The sequence below is a fragment of the Pleurodeles waltl genome, chromosome 4_2 (genome assembly GCF_031143425.1).
Source record: "Pleurodeles waltl isolate 20211129_DDA chromosome 4_2, aPleWal1.hap1.20221129, whole genome shotgun sequence".
Taxonomy (NCBI): Eukaryota; Metazoa; Chordata; class Amphibia; order Caudata; family Salamandridae; genus Pleurodeles; species Pleurodeles waltl.
In genome coordinates, this window is record NC_090443.1 from 888,158,588 (window position 1) to 888,184,315 (window position 25,728).

Below are 25,728 nucleotides of genomic sequence, written 5' to 3' on the forward strand. Positions count from 1 at the left end.
GCCCTGCGGAGCACCGCCAGCCTGTTGGCGGTGCTCCCGCCGACCCCGGCGGGTCAGAATCACCCCTCAAGCCCCTTTAGTGCACCCTCCATCCTTCAGAGCCATCCAGTTGGCAGAGAGATCAAACATCATCTACCCCAGTTGTCTGTGAATACCTCCAACAAGTGGGTGCTTCAGATTGTGTGGAAGGGGTACGCCCTTCTGTTTGTGGAAACCCCACTGCCTTTGCCTCCATCCGAAGAAGGGCTGTTGGAGGATTATTTCTCCTTGGTCTTTCAGGAAGTACAGACTCTTCTGGCCAAAGGAGTCATTGAGAGAGTGGCTGCACCAGAAGTAGGACGTGGTTGTTATTCACGCTTCACACTTCTTTCTGGTTCCCAAGAAGGTTGGATCCCTCTGTTCTATATTAGATCTGCACCCTCTCAGAAAAGAGAAATTCATAATGCTCACATTGGCTCAAGTTCTGTCTGAGCTGGATTCTGGAGAATGATAGTGCTAGATCTGCCACAGCCCACGGGTGTTACCTGCGGTTCGGAGTGGGGCCATTAGAATTTCCAGGTCACTCTTTTCCCTTTCGGCCTTACCACTGCCCCTCAGGAATTCACTTAAGTGATGGTGTTGGTTGCGGCCCCTCTAGAGTGTTCGGAGTTCCAGTATTTTCCTACTTCGGCTACTGGCTGCCAAAGGCGGGCTTGTCCCAGGCAGTTTTCACCCACCTCCAGACTACAGCAAACATCCTGCATTTGCTGGGGTTTCTATTAAATGTGCGGCAGTCACACCTGATCCCCTCTAAGACGCTCCTTTTCATCTGAGCCATTCTGGACACACTGCGATTCCATGCCTCTTCTTCAGAGCGGCTAGTGGATTTTGGTGAGGCTGACTCTAAGGCTGCTGGGTCTCATGGCCTCCTGCATCCTGCTGGTGAAGCATGGCCGATACCACATTTAGGCTCTACAGTGGGACCTGAAGTCTCAGTGAGTACAATATCAGGGAAATCTCTCTACCCTGGTCCAGATATCAGGCAGGACTGCACATGATCTGCAGTGGTGGCTGATAAACCACGATTAGCTTGCCGGCAGACTACTCTCTCTTCCCTACCCGGAACTGACAGTGGTGACTGCTGCATCATTTCTGGGGGTGGTGGGAGCCACCTGGTGGCCAAATGGTATTGCAACAAACAGGGTAGGGTGGTGTAGTGGACCCTGTGGCAGGAGGCTCTGTGCCTATAGACTTGGTTGGAAAACAGGACAGACAAACTCAGCCATTGTTGCCTTGTGGATCACGAATGGCACTACACCTAGAGGTTGTGCAAGGTCTTTTCCAAATGTGGGGAGAACCTTGGCTTGATCATTTGGCAACCTCTCATAATGTGCAATGAAACTACATTGGCAGATTCATGCAACTGCATTTCAAGACCCTGTTATAAAATGTTTTATTTGGGATACAGTGTTGCTATTATTTCCAGGAAAATGATGGTGATGAAGTGATCTAGGATGTGGTGAGGTACTCGGCCAAAGCGTTTATTAGGGGTCAGTTGATCTCTCCTACATTATCGTTCACACGTCCAGCAAAAAGTAAATAAAAAGACCTCTTAAAAATTGTATACAGAAACTGAAATCTCAATATAAAGTAAAATGCTCCCAATCAATTTTTGAGGAAGTTGATTGAGTTTCCCTGTGCAAAGCCAGGGTGGAATTGGAACAACTTCGATGATCTGAATCAGTCTGTAAAATGCTGTTTCTCAAGGAACATGTTATGAACGTGCAATAAACGGAGCACTTGCTTGCCCACCAACTTCCAAAAATTACAATCACATCAAGGCTATAGCCCTCATTATAAACATGGCCGTCCGGACCGCCATGCAGGCAGTGGCGGAAATTACCGCCACCGGCATGGCGGTCTGGACCGCCATATAAGATACACGGGGAGACCGCCACAGGCAGAATTCCGCCACTGCCAGGCTTCCGTCGCCAGGCAGCCTGACGATGGTGGAGTTCCTTATCTGACAGGGCAGCGCTGCAAGCAGTGCTGCCTGCCGGATTATGAACCTGTTTTCCCCCATCCTTTCCCAGGCAGTTTAGGCCACTAGGGAAAGGCTGGCGGAATGGGTACCCCAGGGGCCCCCGTGCACAGCCCCGTCGCGCATGTCGGCAGTGATATGCGCGCCGAGTGCTGCTCCACCAGCCGCACTGCTACATTGCCGATGGCTCCATGTGGAGCCGTCGGCAATGTACAGGCCCATCATTCCACTGGGCCGGCTGGCGGAAACACGGTTTCCACCCACCGGCCCAGCGGAATGTTGTTTATTGGGCCAGCGGGGTCTTCAACGTGCTGGCGGTCATTTGTTTCGACAGCCAGCACCGAACTCGGCGGGATTTCCCTCCGAGTTCGTAATGAGGCCCTATATTTGACAATGATGTTGAATCATATGAAAAGACATTGGATATCCTAAAACTATTACATAATTACTCCAGTATTGGAACTTTCAAAGGTTCACACGAGTGAATCATTCCCCGTCGTCGAGATGGGAGTCCCCAGGTACCGTATTTATCGGCGTATAACACACACTTTTTCACCCTGAAAATAGGGGGCAAATGATGTGTGCGTGTTATACGCCGATATAATGTTAAGGACCCATAGTACATACCAAAATTTAAGTTTATGAGGTGCGTGTTATACGCCGGTGCGTGTTATACGCCGAGGTACCTTAAAAAAGCAATGTAATGATAGGCAAAGACCATAAAGGCTCTATGCTTTTCAGCTTAGTAACCCATCAAAGCCATTTTTTAACAAAGGACTAAACTTAAATCTTAACTAATCAGATTGCACCACCCTGTAGAACGCTAATGTGAGATGCTCCAGTTCCCTCACATGTTCTATTACTGCACGTCGTGTGGGGTAGTTTTCACTGAGCTTCGATCAGTTCTACCTGTTCAACTTGTTTCAGAAGATTTAGATTTATCTCCTCAGAAATATACAGATATACTTAATACTCCTTAGTATATCTGTTGTTTAAGTCCTTAAAAACTGATTTTTAACATGTTAGACACACCAAACAAAGGACTCTTCAGGCCCTGTGGTACGTGCGGAAAAAAGAGACTTCACTCTGATGACCCTGATCAGGACTGTATATATTGCTTTTATCCTTCTCATAAGCCCAAAGACTGCAAGGTATGTTGCTCTTTTTCTACCAAAACATTGAGACATTGTGAAGGGCAACTGCTGTTATGGCTCCAAAAGTTTAAATCCAGAAAGTAGCCTGTTTCTGATGATGACAGCGAGGATTTCTCTTCATCTTCCTCAAAAATGGTCACTAAAGACAGAAAGAGATGTTATCTGCTCTCATTCCCCTCAGGAACCACCTAAAAAGTCATCAAAAAATCTAAATGACCTCTCACGGGTCTCACAAGCAGTGCAGTCCATGCAAGTCTCCACATGAAAGTGACCTTTCTTCAAGGCAAAAAAAAGCACACAATATCCTCCTCAAAGGCATGCAAAATCACTATCTGAGCCTTTAACACCTCCTCCTGAGGTTTGCCATACCTTCAAGAAACCTTATCTGCTCCGTCGACGGACAGATCAGAGAAAAGTTTCTAAGACGCCATCAGCGACAAAGACATTCACTGCAGCGTCAACCACATCCACTACAAGTACCTTTACCACTTTGTAAAAGGCAGCCTCTTTCTCGACTACAACCTCCTTGTTGATGAGCCACACACCTGTACTGCCGCCACCAAAATTGTTACAACTTAGTCAACTGCGACAATCTCATCAATGGCACCTGTCCCTTCGATAGCGAGATCAGACTTATTGTCGTCGCTCACCGTAGCCACTATGTCATCATCAACGACCTCGTCGACGAGGGATAATTCTCTTCAAAAACAGGCATGAAAAAACTAAACTGCTCACACTTCACCAAGTAAGGTTTTGTCATTACTGCCTTCTCATCTGCTAGGTGAAGATGACTGTGAGGGTGAAGGTTCCTTTGGAGTGGCACACAGTCCTTTCGAACTCCATGTTAAATGTCAGGAGAATAAAGATGATGAGGGTGAATATGATGAGTATGGGTTTTACTCTCCCCCAGAACAATACCATCAGGAATATCAGGAAGAGGCGTGTTTTCTTCATCTTTCGTTTTGGATTTACAATTCATGTAATCTGATTACAAAAGGCATTCTCCTTTAACATCACCTTCTACTAGACATACCTCTCCATTCTACCTGTACAGCCCTCAACTCCACAGGCTCCACAGCCATTGACTACATTTCTATTGTCAAGGAACATGCCGCAAGTAGTTCCTCTACAGGATCCCACATCTTCTGAAGATGAAAGGGAAGAAGGTGAGCTCCGTGAAGTTCATACTAAATGGGATGATTATATGTTACCAGCGCTGTCATCTCCAACTCCTCCAGAGGGCATTGAAGGTTTTCATAATCTTCTAGAAAGAACAGCAAGAAGGGTCAAGCTGCCTATGCCTACAAAACAAAATAATTATTTTCTTTATGATTTTAAGGAGTCTTTTATCAAAAGTATTAGGGCCATGCCCATTATCTATTTCATCTGGGATGAGGGCTTAAAAGTTATGAAAACTCCATCCACAGTTGCTGCAGTGTTACCATTCTGAGATCAAAAGTACAAGGCCCCAGAAGATGGACCAGCATGTCTCACAGGACATCTGAAACTGTATTCTGTAGTCTTACAGGTGGCCCAGCGCAGGTCTAAAAACCCTTCAGCACCAATATCAGTATGTGGTCCAATATGTCCCATCTACTTGGACAAGCTTTCAGAAGATGTAAAGGGTAAAGCTACGAACGTTTTACAGAAGGGCGAGTGCACATCATTGGAAATCATTGATTGCGCCATGTACATTGCTACAACTGGTTTCATGCAACTATCTGGAGCGGCAGTGTAAACACGACAGGGATGGCTCAAGTCTGCACCTTCAGGCCAGAGGTTCAAAACAAAATCTTAGGTCTACCTTATGATGGTGAAGCTCCTTTGGCAAACACATTGATAATGCCCTCCAGGCCATAGAGATAGACATGACTAAGTCATTGGAGACCTTACAATATAGACAGCTGTCCTTTGGGGTGCTCGAGGAAGGGGACAACACTCTGATAGAGGCTACCAACAGTATTGCTATCCCATGCATTCCTCAGCCACGCAACAATTTCAACCCCAATGCTAGCAAAGACAGCCACCACCAGCAGCCTATAATAGTCCTATTCCAAGGGAAAAATCCAATTGGCAAGGAAAGGATACCAACCGCCGTCAGTGACCTCATACAGGCACCAGCTTCTCCCCTGAATTTTCCATCCTGTGTAGGAAGGAGAATAACCACATAACAACCAGCATAACATAACAATCGACCAATGGGTCTTACACCTTATTCAATTTGGCCATACATTAGAATTCATCCAAACTCCTCCTCTAACCTAACCTCCATGAAAAACACATTTGCAACTCCTCAAGTTGGAGGTCAAAACCATGCTAAAAAGGTGCTATGAAGCGAGAGTTCCTGTATCCCAGAGAAGAGGCTTCTATTCTCGTTTCTTCTTGATCTGTGAGACGTCAAAGTAATGTAGATCGATTCTAAATCTAAGAAATCTAAACACACTTCTGAAGAAAGTAATTCTGCATGGTTACATTACAGGATATATTGCAGTTCCTGAACCAAGGAGATTACGTCATCCCTCGATCTTCAGGATGCATACTTTCATATTTGTATCCACCTAAAATGTACAAGATTCACAGTAGCTGGCAGCCATTACCAGTTCAAGGTGCTTCCCTATGGCCTGAAATTTACCCGTCACACTTTTACAAAGTACTTAGGGGGTCACTATGAGGCCGGCGGTTGGCGGAACACTGGTGGGAATACCGCCAACAGGCTGGCGGTGTTCCGCCAGCGTATTATGACCGTGGTGCATTCGCCACGGTCATACCGACAGTCACGCCAGTATACCGCCAGGCTTCAGCCGGGCAGTCATAATCCACCAGGGCAGCGCTGCAAGCAGCGCTGCCCTGGTGGATTATGCGTCCCCAACCGCCAGCCTGTCCATGGCAGTAAACACCGCCATGGAAAGGCTGGCAGTAAGGGGGACTCAGGGTACCCATGGGGGCCCCTGCACTGCCCATGCACTTTGCATGGGCAGTGCAGGGGCCCCCAGGCACAGCCCCTTCGCGCATTTCACTGCCCGAATTACAGGCAGTGAAATGCACGACTGGTGCTGCTCCACCTGCTGCACATCAACATTGCCGTCGGCTTGATTACGAGCCGGCTTTAATGTTGATGTGACTTTTCCGCTGGGCCAGCGGAAAAGTCATAATTGGAGGCCAAGCATGCCACCAGCACTGGCAGTATGTTGGCTTCGGCGGTCTTTACAAGACCGCTGAAGTCATAATGAGGGCCTTAGTGCCTGTAGCAGCCTTCCTTCGACAACACAAACATCAAGTGTTTCCCTATTTCAACGACTGGTTGGTCAACGCACCTTTCATCCAGGCTGTACAGATGTCAACAATTGCCTGCATAAACCTATTCAGCAAGCTGGTCCTTACACTGAGTCTAGAGTAGTCAGTCCTGCCACTGTCACAACACATAACATCCCTAGGAGCCAGGCTAGACACTGCGTGCAACAAAGCGTACCCCACACCAGAGAGAGAGCAAAAACTGACGACTTTAGTGGAATTGGTACAAAGAAAATTCACTTTCTGTTCGCCTCTACAAATGCCTCCTGGGAGTGATGTCAGACTGCATCCCTCTAGTTCTATACGGTTGCCTGCCGATGCGTCAGCTCCAAGAGGAACTAGACAAACAATGGATGCAAGATACAGGTTTCTTCGATGACCTAATTCAGGTTACTCCGGCAGTGGTCATGGCCCTATCCTGGTGGACACAGCTGGCACCTCTGTCAGTCGGTCTGCTTTTTTTTTTAACTCAGACTTCGCCTTCAGTCATTACCACCTTCCATAGAAGGATAGGAGCTTACCTCCAGGATCTGCAGTTCAGTGGCAAATGGCCACCTTCTCATCTACATTTCAACATCAATCTTCTCAAACACAAGGCAGTACATTTAGCTTTGTAAGCTTTCCTTCCTAGAATACAGAATTCTACAGTGCTCATCCATACGGATAATACAACTATGATGCACTACGTCTACAAACAGGGTGGCACAAGAGCTGACCTGCTACCCCAGGCAGGACAACAGATCTAGGAATGGTCCATCCTTTAGAAGGTGCTTCTATCTGCAGAACATGTCCCTGTAAAGCAGAATGCTATAGCAGACACCCTCAGCAGACTGAAAACATCTTGCCACAAGTGGGAACTCGATCATTGAATTCTGGACAACATCTTTCAGCAGTGGGACCTTTTTTAACCCCTAGAACTGGAAATGCTGATTCTTTGCAAGCTGGCATCCTCAACCAGGGTTGTGGGAGAATGCATTTCCAATCGCATGGCCCGGAATCTATGCATTTCCTCCAATTCCTCTCCTCCAAAAGGTCCTCAGGAAAATGAAGGCCAAACCATGAAAGATAATTATCATAGCCCAACATAGCCATGCCAACATTGGTTCAAGAAGCTGCTACTCCTCTCACAGGAGCGTCACATTCAGCTGAAACCATTCCTGGGTCTGCTGACGATGAACCAGGGCCAAGTTCTGCATCCAGACCCCAAGTCACTTTGTTTGTCATCCTGACTCCTGAATTCTACGAATTTCAGAATTTAAACATTACTCCGGACTGCAGGGACATACTAGCCAGAGCCTGTGCAGACAGTTCTAAAAAGACCTGTCGCTTCAAGTGGAAAAGGTTTTGCATATGGTGCCAAGGAGGTAAGGTGTGTCCTATTTCCTCTCCACCCAAAGAGATTCTCCTTTATCTTCTACACCTTCCTCTGTTGGGTCTGACTCAGGAAGTCCATTTTGCAGCCATTTCCTGCTTCAGGCAATCGCCCAAGTGACCATTGCTATGGACTACTAGGCTCATTGAGCAATTCCTCAAAGGATAATTCAGGTCATTCCTACCGGTGAGGCCTCCTCCTCCTTCACTTTGGCAGCTCAACATTGTGCTTTCACAGCTAATGATCTCTTCAGGCCTATCCGTAAATCAGATATCACATTTCTCTCTTGGAAGGTAGTTGTCCTCCTGACCTTAACCTCTGCCAGAAGAGTCAGTGACAATCAGGCTTTGACCATTCAGGAACCTTTCCTCCAGAGATGATGGGGTAATTCCCTGCACAAACCCTAAATTTGTTTGTAAAGTCCCATCAGACTTTAGCCTCAATTACTGTAGTATAGAACGCTCCAAGAAAAGGTTTTCCTCTCTCGAAGCAAAGCACCTCTTGATGGATGTCCAGCGCCATCCAATACTGCCCCCAGAAGGCTGGTAGACCATTAAACACAGTGATACATGCTCACTGGACAAGAACTATGTCTACTTCTGTGGTGCTGTTTGCTGGTGTGTCCCTCCCAGAAATATGCCGAGCAGCGACCTGGAGAAATAGACACACCTTTACGTAGCACTACTGCCTGGACTTTGCAGTTCACAGTGATGCAGTGGTGGGACAACTGGTGTGACGGCATCTTTTCCTCTGAAGATGAGCCATTCCCTTATTTCCACCATCCTCTTACCTATTACACGCAGTTTACTTGCTATTTATATGTATACTGTTAACTCCTCAAGAGATATGTTACATTTCAAGACAAATGTGCTTTTCACTGCTTTTCAGTCAAGCATGTGAATCTATGAAAGTTCCAATACTGGAGTAAGAAAACAAGGAACAGATATATCAAAGGGTTTTACCCATTCTGTGTCAATGGGAAAATGTGTTCATACATATGGCCCTAAGTTACCTGTAACTGTAGTTCCCCAGTATTGGAATCTTTCATAGATTCACATACGACCCACCCTCCTCCCCCGGGAGATCACCATCTATCTCTCAGTGGATATTTACTTATTCACACTCATGCTAAAAAAATCTGAGGAACTGGAGCTTCTCACAGGAGTGTTCTACAGGGTGGTGTAACCTGATTGGTTAATATTTAAAGTTAATCCTTTGCTGAAAAACAATTACAGTGATGGGTTAGTAAGATGAAAGGGCTAGGGCCTTTGTGTTCTATCATTACATTGCTTTTTCAAGGTACTGGTGTTGTATAGCTATTTTAACCATATTTTAGACACGTTATTTTAGGGAACTGGGTCTGCCGTTGTGCACTTTAGCCCAGTTACATTTTATTCGGCATTGCTTTATTTTTCTAGCAATAGCCACATTTACAGTGTTTTATTTTTCTCTGTCTTTTTGTTTTTTCGTCTAGGAAAGCATTATGTTCTCAGTATGGCCTTCATTTCATTTTGTGCTTTCCTCATGGCTGCAGTCAGATAGGGTTGCCGGCAAAAGTGGTACGCTTTGTCTCCAACATTCACAGAAATAGACACACTCATACGTGGGGACCATTTCTTAGAATGTCTAATGTTTTATTATGAAATCGCTCCTTTGTCCCATACACGTTAGAGGGAGATTCGAGCCAGATGACCACGACTACATGCTGATTGCTGATTGCCGATTGCCTTGCTACAGCTGCTTGCTTAGACTGCCGAACCCCTGGCTTAGATGACGTAGTCTCTCTAAACTTCAGGCTTCCTTACTCAGGTATGAGGGATGATGTTTTCAGAGGGGGGAAAGGCGGATTAGGCTTATTATGCTGTACTCTAACATAGCCTAGGTAGAAGAATTATATATCGCTCCTGGTGACAGTATGGTGGGACTGCTTTTGTGTTTCACTCTCCGTGTCACAATCTCACTTTTATTGTGTTTTATCATTTATTGCAATACATGCCTTTTTATGTTAGATGCAGTCTCTTCAATAAATCCTTATTGAACTATATTCTGCCTCTGTTTGTCTTTATCTGTGTGAGACTGATGTGACTGAGAGAAATGGATGAGATCTGATCGACCAGGATTCCCCTGAGGAGTCTGGGTAGAGATAAGGTGCTGCTAGTTAGCTGGAAAACCCGGATTAGGCCGACAGGCGTCACACGGTGTGGAACTGTACTTAGTACACCGCAAAAAATGCGATTCTGCTGCCCAAATGCAGTAGCCTCATGAGGATAATGAGAACCAACGCAACATGGCGCCGCCAACGTTTCGTCAGGCACTAATTTTCAGATCCTCCTAAGTATCTCAAGTCTCACTAAAGGCTAAAGACACCGCAATACTATATACGGAGACATCCATGGTATTGAGGATTTTCTCCTCACCTACCTAGAACTTTAGGTTTGTTCAAGCTTGAACCTTGAAAGGATCAATCCCCCGTTGGTGTTCTTATCTCTGAACAAACACCTTTTACCATTAACACGGCAAACCCACAACGGGTAGCAATTGCAGTAAATATGCAACCGCCCCGTACTGCACACTTACTGGCAAATGGCCTAACGGCCTGGGGGGGTGGGGGGGGGGGGGGTTTAGGACAAGTCACATTTGTTGTTGAGGCTCATCCAGCCTACATAACAGAAACATGTTATTCTTGGGTCACTTTTCCAGCAATTGATGGGAACACAAACCCATTTCATCACTACATGCCTGCAAACATACCTGCACAATATAGAGCTTGTGCATATTTAGAAATACCTTTATCTTATCAAGACCATAACAGTTGGCTTGATGGTGCCCTACGACATACAGTATTACACGTTAGGTTAGGCCATCTGAGCAACGACGGCCCGACCTGGCTTTTATTGGCCACATATACACCATACCCTGATGCAGCAATCTTAACAGTAGCTGAGGTTCGCCGCTTATATACAGAGCTCACTGGAATATACAGACTGTTAATACAGTTTGTAATGCAAACACTAAATACTAACCCAGCACATGCTGCCCCAGCGCAATTACACGCACTTACGCCAGGCATTAACCTGGCAACGGTACATTCACTCATGTGTAAAGCACCCGCCAAGTGGGAAGAAGTTCCATTTTGGTTAGCTCAAAAAATAAATGCGCTGGAAGCAGTCTTTTCCCTTATGGGTCCTCAGGACAAACATAGAATCCTCACTATGTGCTTGCCATTTGGGATGGTTCCCACTGTAGATAACTGCAATACATGGGGCACGGTATTTGCCATGCTCTAGGTACTTACACCTTATACCAGGTCCAATTATCCCTTATTAGTGAAATGTAGTAGTGTTATAGCAGCTTAGGCTGATAGAGGTAGCTGTAGCAGAGCAGCTTAGGCTGAACTAGGAGACATGTAAAGCTCCTGCAATACCACCATAGTTACACAGTACTTACACACAATAAAAGACAATACTCCGTGTTACCAAAAATAAAGGTACTTTATTTTTGTGACTCAAAGCTAAAAATATCTTAGAGGCAATACTCCCTCTGGAGATAAGTATTATACACAATATATACACTAGAAACCCAAAGTCAGGTAAGTAAACAGTCATAGGATAGTGCAAACAATAGAAAATACCATAGAATGCAATAGGAAGAAATAGGCTTGGGGCCTAGGCAAGTGTAGTGTGTAGAGGGTCGCTGGGAGTGTAAGAAAACCACAAAGATGAGTAAAATACACCACCCCAGAGCTCGGGAAAGTCTGAGTAAAGTACTGCAAATTTCCTCAGGACACACTCCAAGTTGTAATTAGAGTTATTGCAAGAACCAAGCAAGACTGCAAGCAATAAATGGTGGATTCCTGGACCTGAAGACCTGTATAGAGAGGAGACCAAGCCCAGACGTTGCAGAAGATTCCAGGAAGGACAGGTGCCCCTGCAAACCTAGAAGATGGTGCAAAAGAGAATTCTCTGGTTGGAAGAAGTCTGCAGAAGAGCACCAAAGAAGATGGCTGCGGATTCCTGCGTGATGCAAATGATGTCCCACATGGAGATGTTGGATACAGACAAGTTGCAGCGTGGATCCGTCCAACAAGCCTTGGTTCAAGCAGTGTTGCGGATTGCGTAAAAATGGTGCTGCCTGGACCCAGGAGGGACCTGGGGGCCTCAACTCGGACTGAGGAGGCAGAGGGGGCTTCCAACACTGGAGGGAACCCACAGATGACCAAGCAGCACCCACGGGGGGTCCCAGGACGCGGGTACAAATTAGGTGCAAATTGCAGTTGCTGCAGCTAAACAAAAAAAGGTCCCACGCTGCCGGAGAACAATTCAACAAGTTGTGCGTCACAGGATAGAGGGATGGGGACCTGGGCCAGGCTGTGCATGAAGGAGTCTTCCAAATATTGCACAGAGGCCTCAGGAGGTGAAGATGACGCAGTGCACATGGGTACTGTCGCAAACCGGTAAGGCAAGCTCTTACCCCCTCCTCCAAATTTGGACAGCTGTACCTTAGGACAGTCTGTGTCAAAGGGGTCCACAACCTGTGTTCCAGGGAGCACGCTCATCGCCAGGAGAGGAGTCCCAGAAAAATTGTTGTCCTCTTAGAAGGTGCCTGCTGGAGCAGGGATGTGACTTTCTTCTACAGTCCTTCTGGTGCAGGGTGAAGACAGGGAGTCCCCAGAGCATGGACACCTAGGAAACTGTTGCAGTTGCTGGCTGGAGCGGAGGTTGCAGAGTCACAGTAGCCTTTCTGGCTACTTTGTTGCAGTTACAGCGGTTCCTGGGGCAGTCTGCAGTGGATCAGAGAGTCAGAGGATGAAGCAGGAGTTGCAGAGGATACCTGGCGGAAACTCACAAGCTGAATCTGAAGAGGAACCCCCAGGAGAGACCCTAAATAGCCCTGAGAGGGGGATTGGCTACCTAACCAGGTATGCACCTATCAGGAGGGGTCTCTAACGTCACCTGCTGGCACTGGCCACTCAGAGAGCTCCAGAGTGTCCCCACAACTTGGAAAACAAGATGGCTAACACCAGGGACACACTGGAGGTGCTCTGGGCACCACCCCTGGGGTAGTGATGGACAGGGGAGTGGTCACTCCCCTTTCCTTTATCCAGTTTCGCACCAGAGCAGGTACTGGGATTCCCTGAACAGCTATAGACTGGTGTATGCAAGGAGGGCACCATCTGTACCCTTCAAAGCATTTCCAGAGGCTGAGGGAGGCTACTCCACTCCAGCCTGTAACACCTATTTCCAAAGGGAGAGGGTGTAACACCCTCCTCCCAAAGTAAATTATTTGTTCTGCCTTCCTTGGACTGAGCTGCTCAGACCCCAGGAGGGCAGAACCCTGTCTGTGAGGTGGCAGCAGCTGTAGCTGCAGTGCAAGCCTCAGAGAGCTGGTTTGGCAGTACTGGGGGTCCATGGTGGAGCCTCCAGGATGCATGGGGTTGGCCCCCCAATACCAGATTTGGAATGGGGGGGACAATTCCATGATCTTAGACACCTTACATGGCCGCATTCAGAGTTACCATTGTGAAGCTACGTATAGGTATTGACCTATAAATAGTGCACGCATGTAATGGTGTCCCCGCACTCACGAATTTCGGGGATTTGGCCCTGGACTGCGTGGGGGCACCTTTGCTAGTGCAAGGGTGCCCTCACACTTAGTAACTGTGCACCTAGCCTTCAGTAAATGAAGGTTAAACATATAGATGACTTATAAGTTACTTAAGTGCACTGAAAATGGCTGTGAAATAGTGTGTGCACTATTTCACGCAGTCTGCAGTGGCAGTCCTGTGAAAGGGTTTGTCTGAGCTCCCTATGGGTAGCAAAAGAAATGCTGCAGCCCATAAGGATCTCTTGGAACCACAACGCCCTGGGTACCTAAGTACCATATACTAGGGACTTATAAGGGGGGTCCAAAGTGCCAATTGTAATTGGTAAATGAAGTCACTAGGCTATAGTGACTAAATTGGAAGCCGAGAGAGCATAAGCACTGATGTTCTGGTTAGCAGAACTTCAGTGACACAGTTAAGCACTACTGACAACACACACACATTAGGCCACAAACTATGAGCACTGGGGTCCTGACCAGCAGGATCCCAATGAGACATGCAAAACATACTGACATACAGGTAGAAATTGGGGGTAACATGCCAAGAAAGATGATACTTTACTACAATAACAAAACCTTTATCCCTAACATTTCTGAAGCCAGTACTTCCAATTATATAACAAACAATCAAAGACAACATACATGTGGCTTAATAAATCACCTTGGATAGCAAGCAAGACATTATATAAACTGAGAGTGGAGGGTGGGGTTGGACTCCTGGTTGCCGTGAATTGTATCTGTGCTATACAATGGGTGTCAGTAGTATAATGGTCTAAAAACTGACACTGGAAACCTTTGTTCTTGTAAGAATGTTACAAGTCGATTACTTATTTGCATTATGTTTCATGGCATCGTGGACCAAGCATGAAGTTTTGGGGAAATCCTTCTGAACATGCTGTTTCAGTTTTGCTTGAACCTTGCAAATTAGCAACACAAAAAAGCAATATTACAATTTACCCTTCCCCTATCATGCCCATATCACATGACTCAGATTTTCCTCCAGCTCTTACAAATCCCAGATATTGAAGCTGTATATAACCTGTCCCACGGGCGTTAGGTGACTTATTTACCAATGGTAAATTATCATTGGCGATACATGTGTACTGGATTTTAACCTGTCTTTAGTGGATATTTTTAGGCTGCTTCAGTTTCTTCACTGGGTGCAGTCTGACTCTGGTAGGGAAGGTGGAGGAAGAATCCTAGTGAATCTTTTCATTGTTACAATAAAGTAGCTTACAGGGGCATCATCCACAACCACCTAAATGTAACCATATGAAAAAATGGGAGGATTAACTCTATGTAGAGATTGCTGACAAGATATGGACTACTATGTGGGTAGGTCAACAAAATCTCCTGTCTATCCAAGCACAACCAACTTTCTTGTCAAGTTTCAGTGCTTTGGTATTTTATACCTGTGTGACTGAAAAGACAACTTTGGCTCATTTAAGTGCCAGAAAAGCTCTGGTGGACAGAATACTATGCCCCATATGTGGCAGCCTTGCTCCAAGATTTGTGAGTATTGGACACTCATCTTATGAGATGTTACCAGCCTCTCCTAGATTTTGATCCGCTGATTTTGTTGTTTGACTATTCCAGTGAGGGCCGACAGTATCCTCTGATGGTTCAAGTAGGGGCTAATAACTCATATTAGCCCAGCTGCCTGTCTATAGCCCAGTTTGAACAACAAGTGATGGACGGAATGCTGAACATTGTCAAACACTCACCCCCAGTCACAGATCTGGGTTTAATCCATCGTTTTTTTGCTCACCATGCCACCCCAGTTTGGACCCAGCCATATGCAAATCAGTCTTGACCCTGTTCCTCATGGGAACAGTCCAGCCCGAACTGCCAAGCCAGGTCCTCACTGGACCGGAAACAAGCATCCTGGGACCGGTTTCGGGGTTTCACCCCTCATCAGCCAGGCTAGCTTGAATCCAGTGGCATGGGAAGCACGGGACCCACGTCTGGGCATACCCTTCCCACTTAGGGCGACAAAGCAAAAAGAACAAGTGATGGACGGAATGCTGAACATTGTCAAACACTCACCCCCAGTCACAGATCTGGGTTTAATCCATCGTTTTTTTGCTCACCATGCCACCCCAGTTTGGACCCAGCCATATGCAAATCAGTCTTGACCCTGTTCCTCATGGGAACAGTCCAGCCCGAACTGCCAAGCCAGGTCCACACTGGACCGGAAACAAGCATCCTGGGACCGGTTTCGGGGTTTCACCCCTCATCAGCCAGGCTAGCTTGAATCCAGTGGCATGGGAAGCACGGGACCCACGTCTGGGCATACCCTTCCCACTTAGGGCGACAAAGCAAAAACAACAAGTGATGGATGGAATGCTGAACATTGTCAAACACTCACCCCCAGTCACAGATCTGGGTTTAATCCATCGTTTTTTTGCTCACCATGCCACCCCAGTTTGGACCCAGCCATATGCAAATCAGTCTTGACCCTGTTCCCCCTATAAAAGGTCTCTGGTGGACTAAGATGTAGTCTGGTTAGGCTGTGGAAAGTGATCACAGTTGTTGTCCATGACAGAACAGTGGAATTTGAAAGATTTGAACCCTCTACATGATATATTGTAACTGTCAATTATCAGGGGGCACAGCTAGAATATTAAGGTTATTATGATCAACACATGTAGGATGCGTCACTTGTCTCTGCCAATGAATGTTTGACATTTGATTTTGTACAATATTTCTTATGAAAGTACTTACAAATTCAAATGTTTGTTGGGATGATATTTTGAATGTCTTTATTTAATGTTTAACATTATGCTTTTTCTTCACTCACATTGCTTTAATTATATTAATCTTTGCAAATGACTGGACTGTCTCCTTATTTGCAGTCAGCACACACTTTTAAATAAAATAATTTCAAAAATGAAACAAGATGTAAAAGGAAAATACAACTAAATGTGAACCCATAAATAGAATTGAACAAGAGATATGTCCATTCATTACATCATTTTTCATGAATTACAATTGTATTATCTATTATCATTTTTAAGAAAGGCCATTTCACAGCCTGATTGTAAAATGCCTTTTAATTGCAGCAATATCAGGATGCCATCAGGGCTCAGAAAGCAGGGAGAAAAGTGAATTTTGAAGAGTTACCAATACCACCTGGTAAGTGTGTTAAACATTTGCATCAAAAAAGTATTGCATGTCCTGTACAAGTACAATAATGAATTTGTTTAAACGTGATGTATTACCACCTATGTACCTCTAAGTGCTCTATAAGTTCTTCTGTTTCCTTCTTTTAGCTCTGTTTCTTTGATCAAGAACACACTGAACTTTATTTTACTTATCAGCTGAAAGCAGTCTTTCTACCTTAAGTCTCCTACTCTTACGGATTTGAATTAAGTTTGCCTTTTCTTTCTCCAAACTTGATAAAATATCAAAACTCTTATCAGACTCACTGGATGCTTTCAGTAATAAAATGGCAACTTACTGCTTCGAAATCTATGCATTCAGTATCACAATAAACATCAGATTACAGTTGGGTCGATTAATGTGTGTCCTCGTCTTTAAGAGAACCTTTAGAGCTCCTTCACAACAGTTAAGGAAATCATGACAACCAAAAGATGCAGATTATTCTTAATTCAGAGTTTATTCACCATCAATTATGCCTCATCAGTTCTATGCTTGAGGTCATACCACTTGAAAGTAAAAATGCCATATTAATTTGCTTCCTTGAACATCTTTATGTATGGCTTACATCACTAGAGATTTGGACGTATTTGCATTGCTTGAACTGCTGCGTCACTCACCTGATCAATCTGGTTATGTTGGTCTTTAAATATGCCTCACATCACTAGAGATTTGGATGTATTTATATCACTTGTCTAGTGTTCCCTGAACCTGAAAGTGATCTATTCTGAAATGCAGCGTCACTCACCTTATCTATCTGGTAATGGTGAGTGAAGTCTCTGGGTATGTAGGTTTTTAAAAAAAATGTTGTACCTGTGTGTGGTGCTATAGTTCTATTGTCCCTTCCTTGTATGCCTTTAATCACTTCACCATGCATTGGTTAGATTCCATTGGAAAGCTGAAGGAAAACACTGTGCTTGTTTTTGTTTTCATCTTCTTCCGAACAAACATAACCCTTCCAGCGTCAGTGGTCTGACCATGATCTTGATGGCTTGTACATCTTTCATCCTAAGTAGGAGAGTAAACATAAAAAAATCAACTTCACAGATACTTGTTTCTTCACTAGCTCCTCCTTTACTAGCCATTACAGTATGAATGAAAATCCTGTTTTGACATCACAAAGTGCTTTGTGCCGCTATCTCTCTCGGAAGACATCCTTGACTTATGACTTTCAACAATGTGCATAGCATTTTGCACTCCAACATGGCTCCCTGGGTTCACTGATCTGATGGCCATTTCTGGACTAAATCAACATCCTCCCAATTGTATATGCCTCTCTGTTCCACACACCAGCGAGCCAGCTCAGCCTGCTCTGAAACGCTGTATATTAGCTAGAGCCCAGTACTCCTGGATGAACTCAACTTCTAATCACAAAAGTCCCCTGAGGTCCCTATGCCGCCAGATGTCCTCCACACTGAGGGCTTTCTCCCAGCAAGTAAGTGTGCATCTATGAAGTTATGAAAGTGCCAATCTGACCATACATTCCCTATTCCAGAGATGTACTCTTCTCTTTGGGAAATGCACAATTCTAGACAGTGATGATAGTCTTTGTTGGGGTTCACTAACATTTTTGATCAAGTTCCACTCAAGTGATTTATGTATCATGGCATTTGTCCACTGTGGTGATGTAGTATTTTGCAGCTCAACCAGATCTGCATGAATCTCATTTGTTCATTGTTCACCTGCTTATGAAGTCTTCCTTCCTCAGGATCTTCCTGCACTTTGTTACCGTGGGTTTAACTTTCACCCATGTGAGTTTTCACAACCTCTGTTTTCTTTGTAGCCTGTTAGGTGCTCCATCCATTTCAGTGAATTGTATCTTCTGTCAGAGGTTCTGCCTTGGTGGGAGAAAGCCACCTAGAACCCTGATATTGCCACAAGTTCTTGTCCTTGATCTCTTTGCTTCACACTTTCAAGTCATCGGAACCTATGCTGGTGATAGTCACTGCCATTCAGTCTCCTCTTCGACCTCTGAGATAGCATGTACTGTGGACTCTTCACTTGGATTACTTTGTACATTAAATGTTCATTTGCTCCTTGGTATGACATTATCACTGCCCTGCTAATGCTTTTGCTCCATTACAAATTATTATGGGTTTAGACTCTAAGGACTCATGTGTCACCGCAGAGACTGTCCCTCACAGAGTCACTAGTCAATCCCTGAACCTCCTTGGCTAGGCCTCATTGTGATAGTATTTTAAAAATAATCATGCTGTCTCTGAGAATCTGCAGGGCTTTCATTCTCTGAGCTGTTGCAAGGTCCCTAGCAGTTCTGTAGCACTGTATCACAGGTCTCCGCCATATCTGTGGAGGAGGAAATGCACGGACGCTCTCCATGTAAAGATGTGTTCGATGGCATGTGTAGCTGCAGATACACATGCTGTGCACATCCCGCCATCTGGTGTTGGGCTCGGAGTGTTACAAGTTGTTTTTCTTCGAAGAAGTCTTTTCGAGTCACGAGACCAAGGGACTCCTCCCATTTCGACTCCATTGCGCATGGGCGTCGACTCCATCTTAGATAGTTTTTTTTCCGCCATCGGGTTCGGACGTGTTCCTTTTCGCTCCGTGTTTCGGGTCGGAAAGTTAGTTAGAATCTCGGAAAAATCGTCGGTATTGTTTGCGTTCGGTATCGGGTTAGTTACAACAGATCGACACCGAATTGAGAAGAGCTCCGGTGGCCCGTCGGGGTTTTTCGATTCCCGTCGGGGCCTGGTCGGCCCGGCCACGTGTCTCTTCAAGGCTGATGGAACGGACCCCATTCCGCTTCTGTCCAAAATGCCATAGCAAGTATCCATATACAGATCAACACCTGGTGTGTAACTTGTGTTTGTCACCGGAACACAGGGAGGATACTTGGGAGGCCTGTCGAGCGTTTCGGTCGAGGAAGACACTCAGGGACCGAAGAGCAAGAAGACTGCAAATGGCGTCGGCGCCGACAGGACAAGGGTGTTTCGAGGAGGAGGAAGAAACATTCTCCATCCAGGATTCGGACTCGGAGGAGGTCGATCCCGAAGAAACGCCGAAAACCGTAAGTAAGACGTCGAAACAAAAAACTCCCGAAAAGACTGCCAAAGCCCAGGGGACGCCACCGCCAACAGGCCATGGCTTCACCCGAAAAGTAGGTGACCGTCCATCGGCACCGAAAAAGGGCGAGCTGGTGTCGAAGTCATCCGACTCCGGTCGAGATACAGGCATGCAGCAATCTCGGGCCCGAGAGAGTGGCTCCGAAAAGATTCGGCACCGAGACAGCGGCACCGAAATTGGTCGGCACCGAGAGGGCACGACGCCGAAAAGCAAAAAGATTTTGTCGGAGCCGAAAAAAGCAGCAGAAAAGGTTTTGGTGCCGAAACATCCGGCATCCGAACCGAAAATTAGTTCCTATTCAGAGGAACAAGGACTGTCCTCTCAAATGAAGACACACAGATTTGAAGAGGAATTACAAACAATAGAGCCAGATCACATGCAAAGGCGGCTCTTTATTCAAAAAGATACAGGGAAGATCAGCACACTTCCCCCAATCAGAATGAAACGAAAACTTGCCTTCCAAAACAAGGACAAGGACAAACAGCCACAAGCAAAAGTGGCTAAACAAATAACACCACCACCATCCCCACATCACTCTCCACAACTATCACCGGTAGCCACTCCACCAATGATGCAATCCCCAACACACACGGGATGAGTCAAGATGACCCTGACGCATGGGACCTTTACGACGCACCAGTGTCAGACAATAGTCCTCAGTGCTATCCAGCAAGACCCTCGCCACCTGAGGATAGTACAGGCTACATTCAAGTGGTATCAAGGGCAGCAGCATTTCACAATGTCAGCCTTCACTCAGAACCCATTGAAGATGACTTCCTTTTTAATACACTGTCGTTTATGCACAGTCAATATCAAAGTCTGCCAATGTTGCCCGGAGTGCTAAAACACTCCAAACAGGTGTTTGAAGAGCCTGTCAAAGGGAGAGCCATTACTCCAAGAGTAGATAAAAAATATAAACTGCCACCAACAGACCCAGTGTACATCACACAACAGCTATCACCAGACTCTGTTGTAGTTGGAGCAGCGCGCAAAAGAGCCAACTCTCATACTTCAGGAGACGCGCCACCTCCAGATAAAGAGAGTAGAAAATTAGACGCAGCAGGCAAAAGGGTGGCGGCACAGGCAGCAAACCAGTGGCGTATTGCAAATTCGCAAGCTTTGCTAGCCAGATATGATAGGGCCCATTGGGACGAGATGCAACACCTTATTGAACACTTGCCAAAGGAGTTTCAAAAAGGAGCGCAGCAAGTGGTCGAAGAGGGACAAAATATCTCCAATAATCAAATTCGATCAGCAATGGATGCTGCAGACACAGCTGCTAGAACTGTCAACACAGCAGTAACAATAAGGAGGCGTGCATGGCTGCGTACATCAGGATTTAAACCAGAGATACAGCAAGCTGTGCTGAATATGCCATTCAACGGACAGCAGTTGTTTGGGCCGGAAGTGGACACTGCAATTGAAAAACTTAAAAAAGACACTGACACGGCCAAAGCCATGGGCGCCCTCTACTCCCCGCAGAGCAGAGGCACATTTCGGAAAACACAATTTCGAGGGGGGTTTTGAGGGCAAACCACAGAAGCCACAACCTCACAAACAAAGCCCACTTACCAAAGCCAGTATCCGCAGGGAGGTTTTCAGGGACAATATAGAGGAGGACAGTTTCAAAGAAACAGAGGAAAGATCCAAAGTCCCAAAACTCCTCAAAACAAACAGTGACTTCAAGGTCACAAATCCCCAACACATAACACCTGTGGGGGGAGACTAAACAAATTTTACACACATTGGGAGGAAATAACAACAGACACTTGGGTCTTAGCAATTATCCAGCATGGTTATTGCATAGAATTTCTCAAATTCCCTCCAAACGTCCCACCGAAAACACACAATATGTCAAAACAACATATAGATCTTCTAGGACTAGAAGTTCAAGCATTGCTACAGAAAGAGGCAATAGAATTAGTACCAAAAGATCAATTAAACACAGGAGTTTACTCACTGTACTTCCTGATACCCAAAAAGGACAAGAGCCTGAGACCTATACTAGATCTCAGAACATTAAATACCTACATCAAATCAGACCATTTTCACATGGTTACTCTACAAGACGTAATCCCACTGCTCAAACAACAAGACTACATGACAACACTAGACCTAAAGGATGCATATTTCCATATACCAATACATCCTTCACACAGAAAGTACCTAAGGTTTGTATTCCAAGGGATACATTACCAATTCAAAGTGTTGCCATTCGGAATAACAACTGCGCCAAGGGTTTTTACATAATGCCTGGCAGTAGTAGCTGCACATATCAGAAGGCAGCAAATACATGTGTTCCCATACCTAGACGATTGGTTAATCAAAACCAATACGCTAAAACGGTGTTCACAACACACAAAATATGTCATAGCAACCCTACACAAACTAGGTTTCTCAATCAACTACGAAAAGTCACACCTGCAGCCGTGCCAAACACAGCAATACTTGGGAGCAACAATCAACACAGCAAAAGGGATTGCTACTCCAAGTCCACAAAGAGTACAAACATTTCACAATGTAATACAAGCCTTGTATCCAAAACAAAAAGTACAAGTAAAAAAAATACTGAAACTACTAGGCATGATGTCCTCATGCATAGCCATTGTCCCAAATGCAAGGTTACACATGCGGCCCTTACAACAGTGCCTAGCATCACAATGGTCACAAGCACAGGGTCAGCTTTTAGATCTGGTGTTGATAGACCGCCAAACATACATCTCGCTTCAATGGTGGAACAGTATAAATTTAAACCAAGGGCGGCCTTTCCAAGACCCAGTGCCACAATACGTGATAACAACACATGCTTCCATGACAGGGTGGGGAGCACACCTCAATCATCACAGCATCCAATGGAACATACAGCAAAAACAGTTACACATAAATCACCTAGAACTGTTAGCGGTATTTCTAGCGCTGAAAGCATTTCAACCCATGATAACCCACAAATACATTCTTGTCAAAACAGACAACATGACAACAATGTAATACCTAAACAAACAAGGAGGGACACACTCAACACAGTTGTGTCTCCTAACACAGAAAATATGGCATTGGGCGATTCACAACCACATTCGCCTAATAGCACAATTTATTCCAGGAATTCAGAATCAGTTAGCAGACAATCTCTCACGGGATCACCAACAGATCCACGAATGGGAGATTCACCCCCAAATACTGAACACTTACTTCCAAATTTGGGGAACACCACAAATAGATCTATTTGCAACAAAGGAAAACTCAAAATGGCAAAACTTCGCATCCAGGTAACCACAACATCAGTCTCAGGGCAATGCGCTATGGATGAACTGGTCAGGGATATTTGCTTACGCTTTTCCCCCTCTCCCACTCCTTCCATATCTAGTAAACAAGTTGAGTCAAAACAAACTCAAACTCATACTAATAGCACCAACATGGGCAAGGCAACCTTGGTACACCACACTACTAGACCTGTCAGTAATACCTCATGTCAAACTACCAAACAGACCAGATCTGTTAACACAACACAAACAACAGATCAGGCATCCAAATCCAGCATCGCTGAATCTAGCAATTTGGCTCCTGAAATCCTAGAATTCGGACACTTACACCTCACACAAGAATGTATGGAGGTCCTAAAACAGGCTAGAAAGCCTACCACTAGACACTGCTATGCAAATAAATGGAAAAGATTTGTCTATTACTGCCATAATAATCAAATTCAACCCTTACACGCATCTACAAAAGATATAGTAGGATACTTACTACATCTGCAAAAAGCAAAACTAGCTTTCTCTTCCATAAAAATACATCTTGCTGCAATTTCAGCTTACCTGCAAATTACGCACTCAACTTCATTATTTAGAATACCAGTCATAAAAGCGTTTATGGAAGGCCTAAAGAGAATTATACCACCAAGAACGCCACCAGTTCCTTCATGGAACCTCAACATTGTCTTAACACGACTCATGGGCCCACCTTTTGAGCCCATGCACTCTTGTGAAATGCAATACTTAACGTGGAAAGTTGCATTTTTAATTGCCATCACATCTCTAAGAAGAGTGAGTGAAATTCAAGTGTTTACCATTCAAGAACCATTTATTCAAATACACAAAAATAAAGTTGTTCTACGAACAAATCCCAAATTTTTACCAAAAGTAATCTCACCGTTCCACTTGAATCAAACGGTAGAATTACCAGTGTTCTTCCCACAGCCAGATTCTGTAGCTGAAAGAGCACTACATACATTAGACATCAAAAGAGCACTAATGTACTACATTGACAGAACAAAATTAATTCGAAAGACAAAACAACTATTTATCGCCTTTCAAAAACCTCATACAGGAAATCCAATTTCAAAACAAGGCATTGCTAGATGGATAGTTAGGTGCATTCAAACCTGCTATCTTAAAGCTAAAAGCGAACTGCCTATTACACCAAAGGCACACTCAACCAGAAAGAAAGGTGCTACCATGGCCTTTCTAGGTAATATTCCAATTAACGAAATATGTAAGGCAGCCACATGGTCTACGCCTCATACATTTACCAAGCACTACTGTGTAGATGTGCTGACTGCACAACAAGCAACAGTAGGTCAAGCTGCACTAAGAACATTATTCCAAACTACTTCAACTCCTACAGGCTGAACCACCGCTTTTGGGGAGATAACTGCTTACTAGTCTATGCACAGCATGTGTATCTGCAGCTACACATGCCATCGAACGTAAAATGTCACTTACCCAGTGTACATCTGTTCGTGGCATTAGTCGCTGCAGATTCACATGCGCCCACCCGCCTCCCCGGGAGCCTGTAGCCGTTTAGAAGTAGATCTTAAACATTTGTACATTTGTAAATAGATTACTTGAAACTTTATTATGTACATACGCATTCACTCCATTGCATGGGCACTATTACTAGCATACACAACTCCTACCTCACCCTCTGCGGGGAAAACAATCTAAGATGGAGTCGACGCCCATGCGCAATGGAGTCGAAATGGGAGGAGTCCCTCGGTCTCGTGACTCGAAAAGACTTCTTCGAAGAAAAACAACTTGTAACACTCCGAGCCCAACACCAGATGGCGGGATGTGCACAGCATGTGAATCTGCAGCGACTAATGCCACGAACAGATGTACACTGGGTAAGTGACATTTTCCATATCCTTCTTATCGCTCTCTGCTGCTGATGCTGGCTTGTCTGTCCAAGACTGACTTCTGAGGCAGTTGCCCTACCTTCTCTATAGCATAACTCCATGTCCCTCTTACTACATGTATGCCTTCTCACAGTGGACATATACTCAATTTGACTTGTATGTTCAGGGCTGCTAGAAACAGGGTTTGTGAAGGGTCAAAGGGGGATGCAGCATGCATGGTATATCATGCAATCCTAGAAAACAGTAATGGAAACACTCAAATTGACATTGTCAAATTATGTAAAATAAAAGAGTACTTCAGCGATTGCCTCAGTAGCAAAAAAAAGAACTTACATGGAACTGGCAGCACACTCATTGGTTGCCTCATGTTTAAAAATAGTATATGCTTTGGGCTGTTGTCAGTAGTAGACAATGGTAAGAAAGCATTTTCTCGTGGTAATGCAGAATGTGCGAGTGGTGTAAAATCTACTTGCGGAGTTGAAGCCCATTTTCTCTTTTTATTTAAAAAAATATCTTACAGTGTTATCATAAATGTGCTTATAATGACGAATAATTCATATTTTTGAGTATTATTATTAATTGCATCACATAATTTTATTGTTATTCAGGGTTTCCTCCCATACCTGGCATGGTGCACACCGAAAGTGAGAGCACAATTGCTGGAGTTCTTGAAGCTGCTTCTAAACTAGCCAATGCTGAGGTTAAGGAAGATGAAGATGATGACGAAGAAGATGAGGTCTGTTCGGCTGTAAAAACAATATATGTTAGTAGCAGACATTACATAAAAAAAAACAAAAATCATTTGACCGGACAGACTGTTTACACATTTTTGTATACTGATGTATGTGTTGTATTCTTCCAACAAACTAAACAAATATTGAACGCATTGTTTAATATTGCTATTATTACACACATT

The 25,728-nt window shown here is 44.9% G+C and overlaps 1 protein-coding gene across 1 annotated transcript in view; it reads left to right on the plus strand.

Moving 5' to 3' along the window:
* Nucleotides 1-25,728, plus strand: part of CC2D1B (coiled-coil and C2 domain containing 1B) — a 637,449-nt gene that overhangs the window by 275,088 nt on the left and 336,633 nt on the right. The window contains exons 12-13 of the mRNA XM_069232670.1: nt 16,501-16,573; nt 25,421-25,548. Of these exons, the coding sequence (XP_069088771.1) occupies nt 16,501-16,573; nt 25,421-25,548 (201 nt within the window). The remainder of the gene's footprint in view (nt 1-16,500; nt 16,574-25,420; nt 25,549-25,728) is intronic.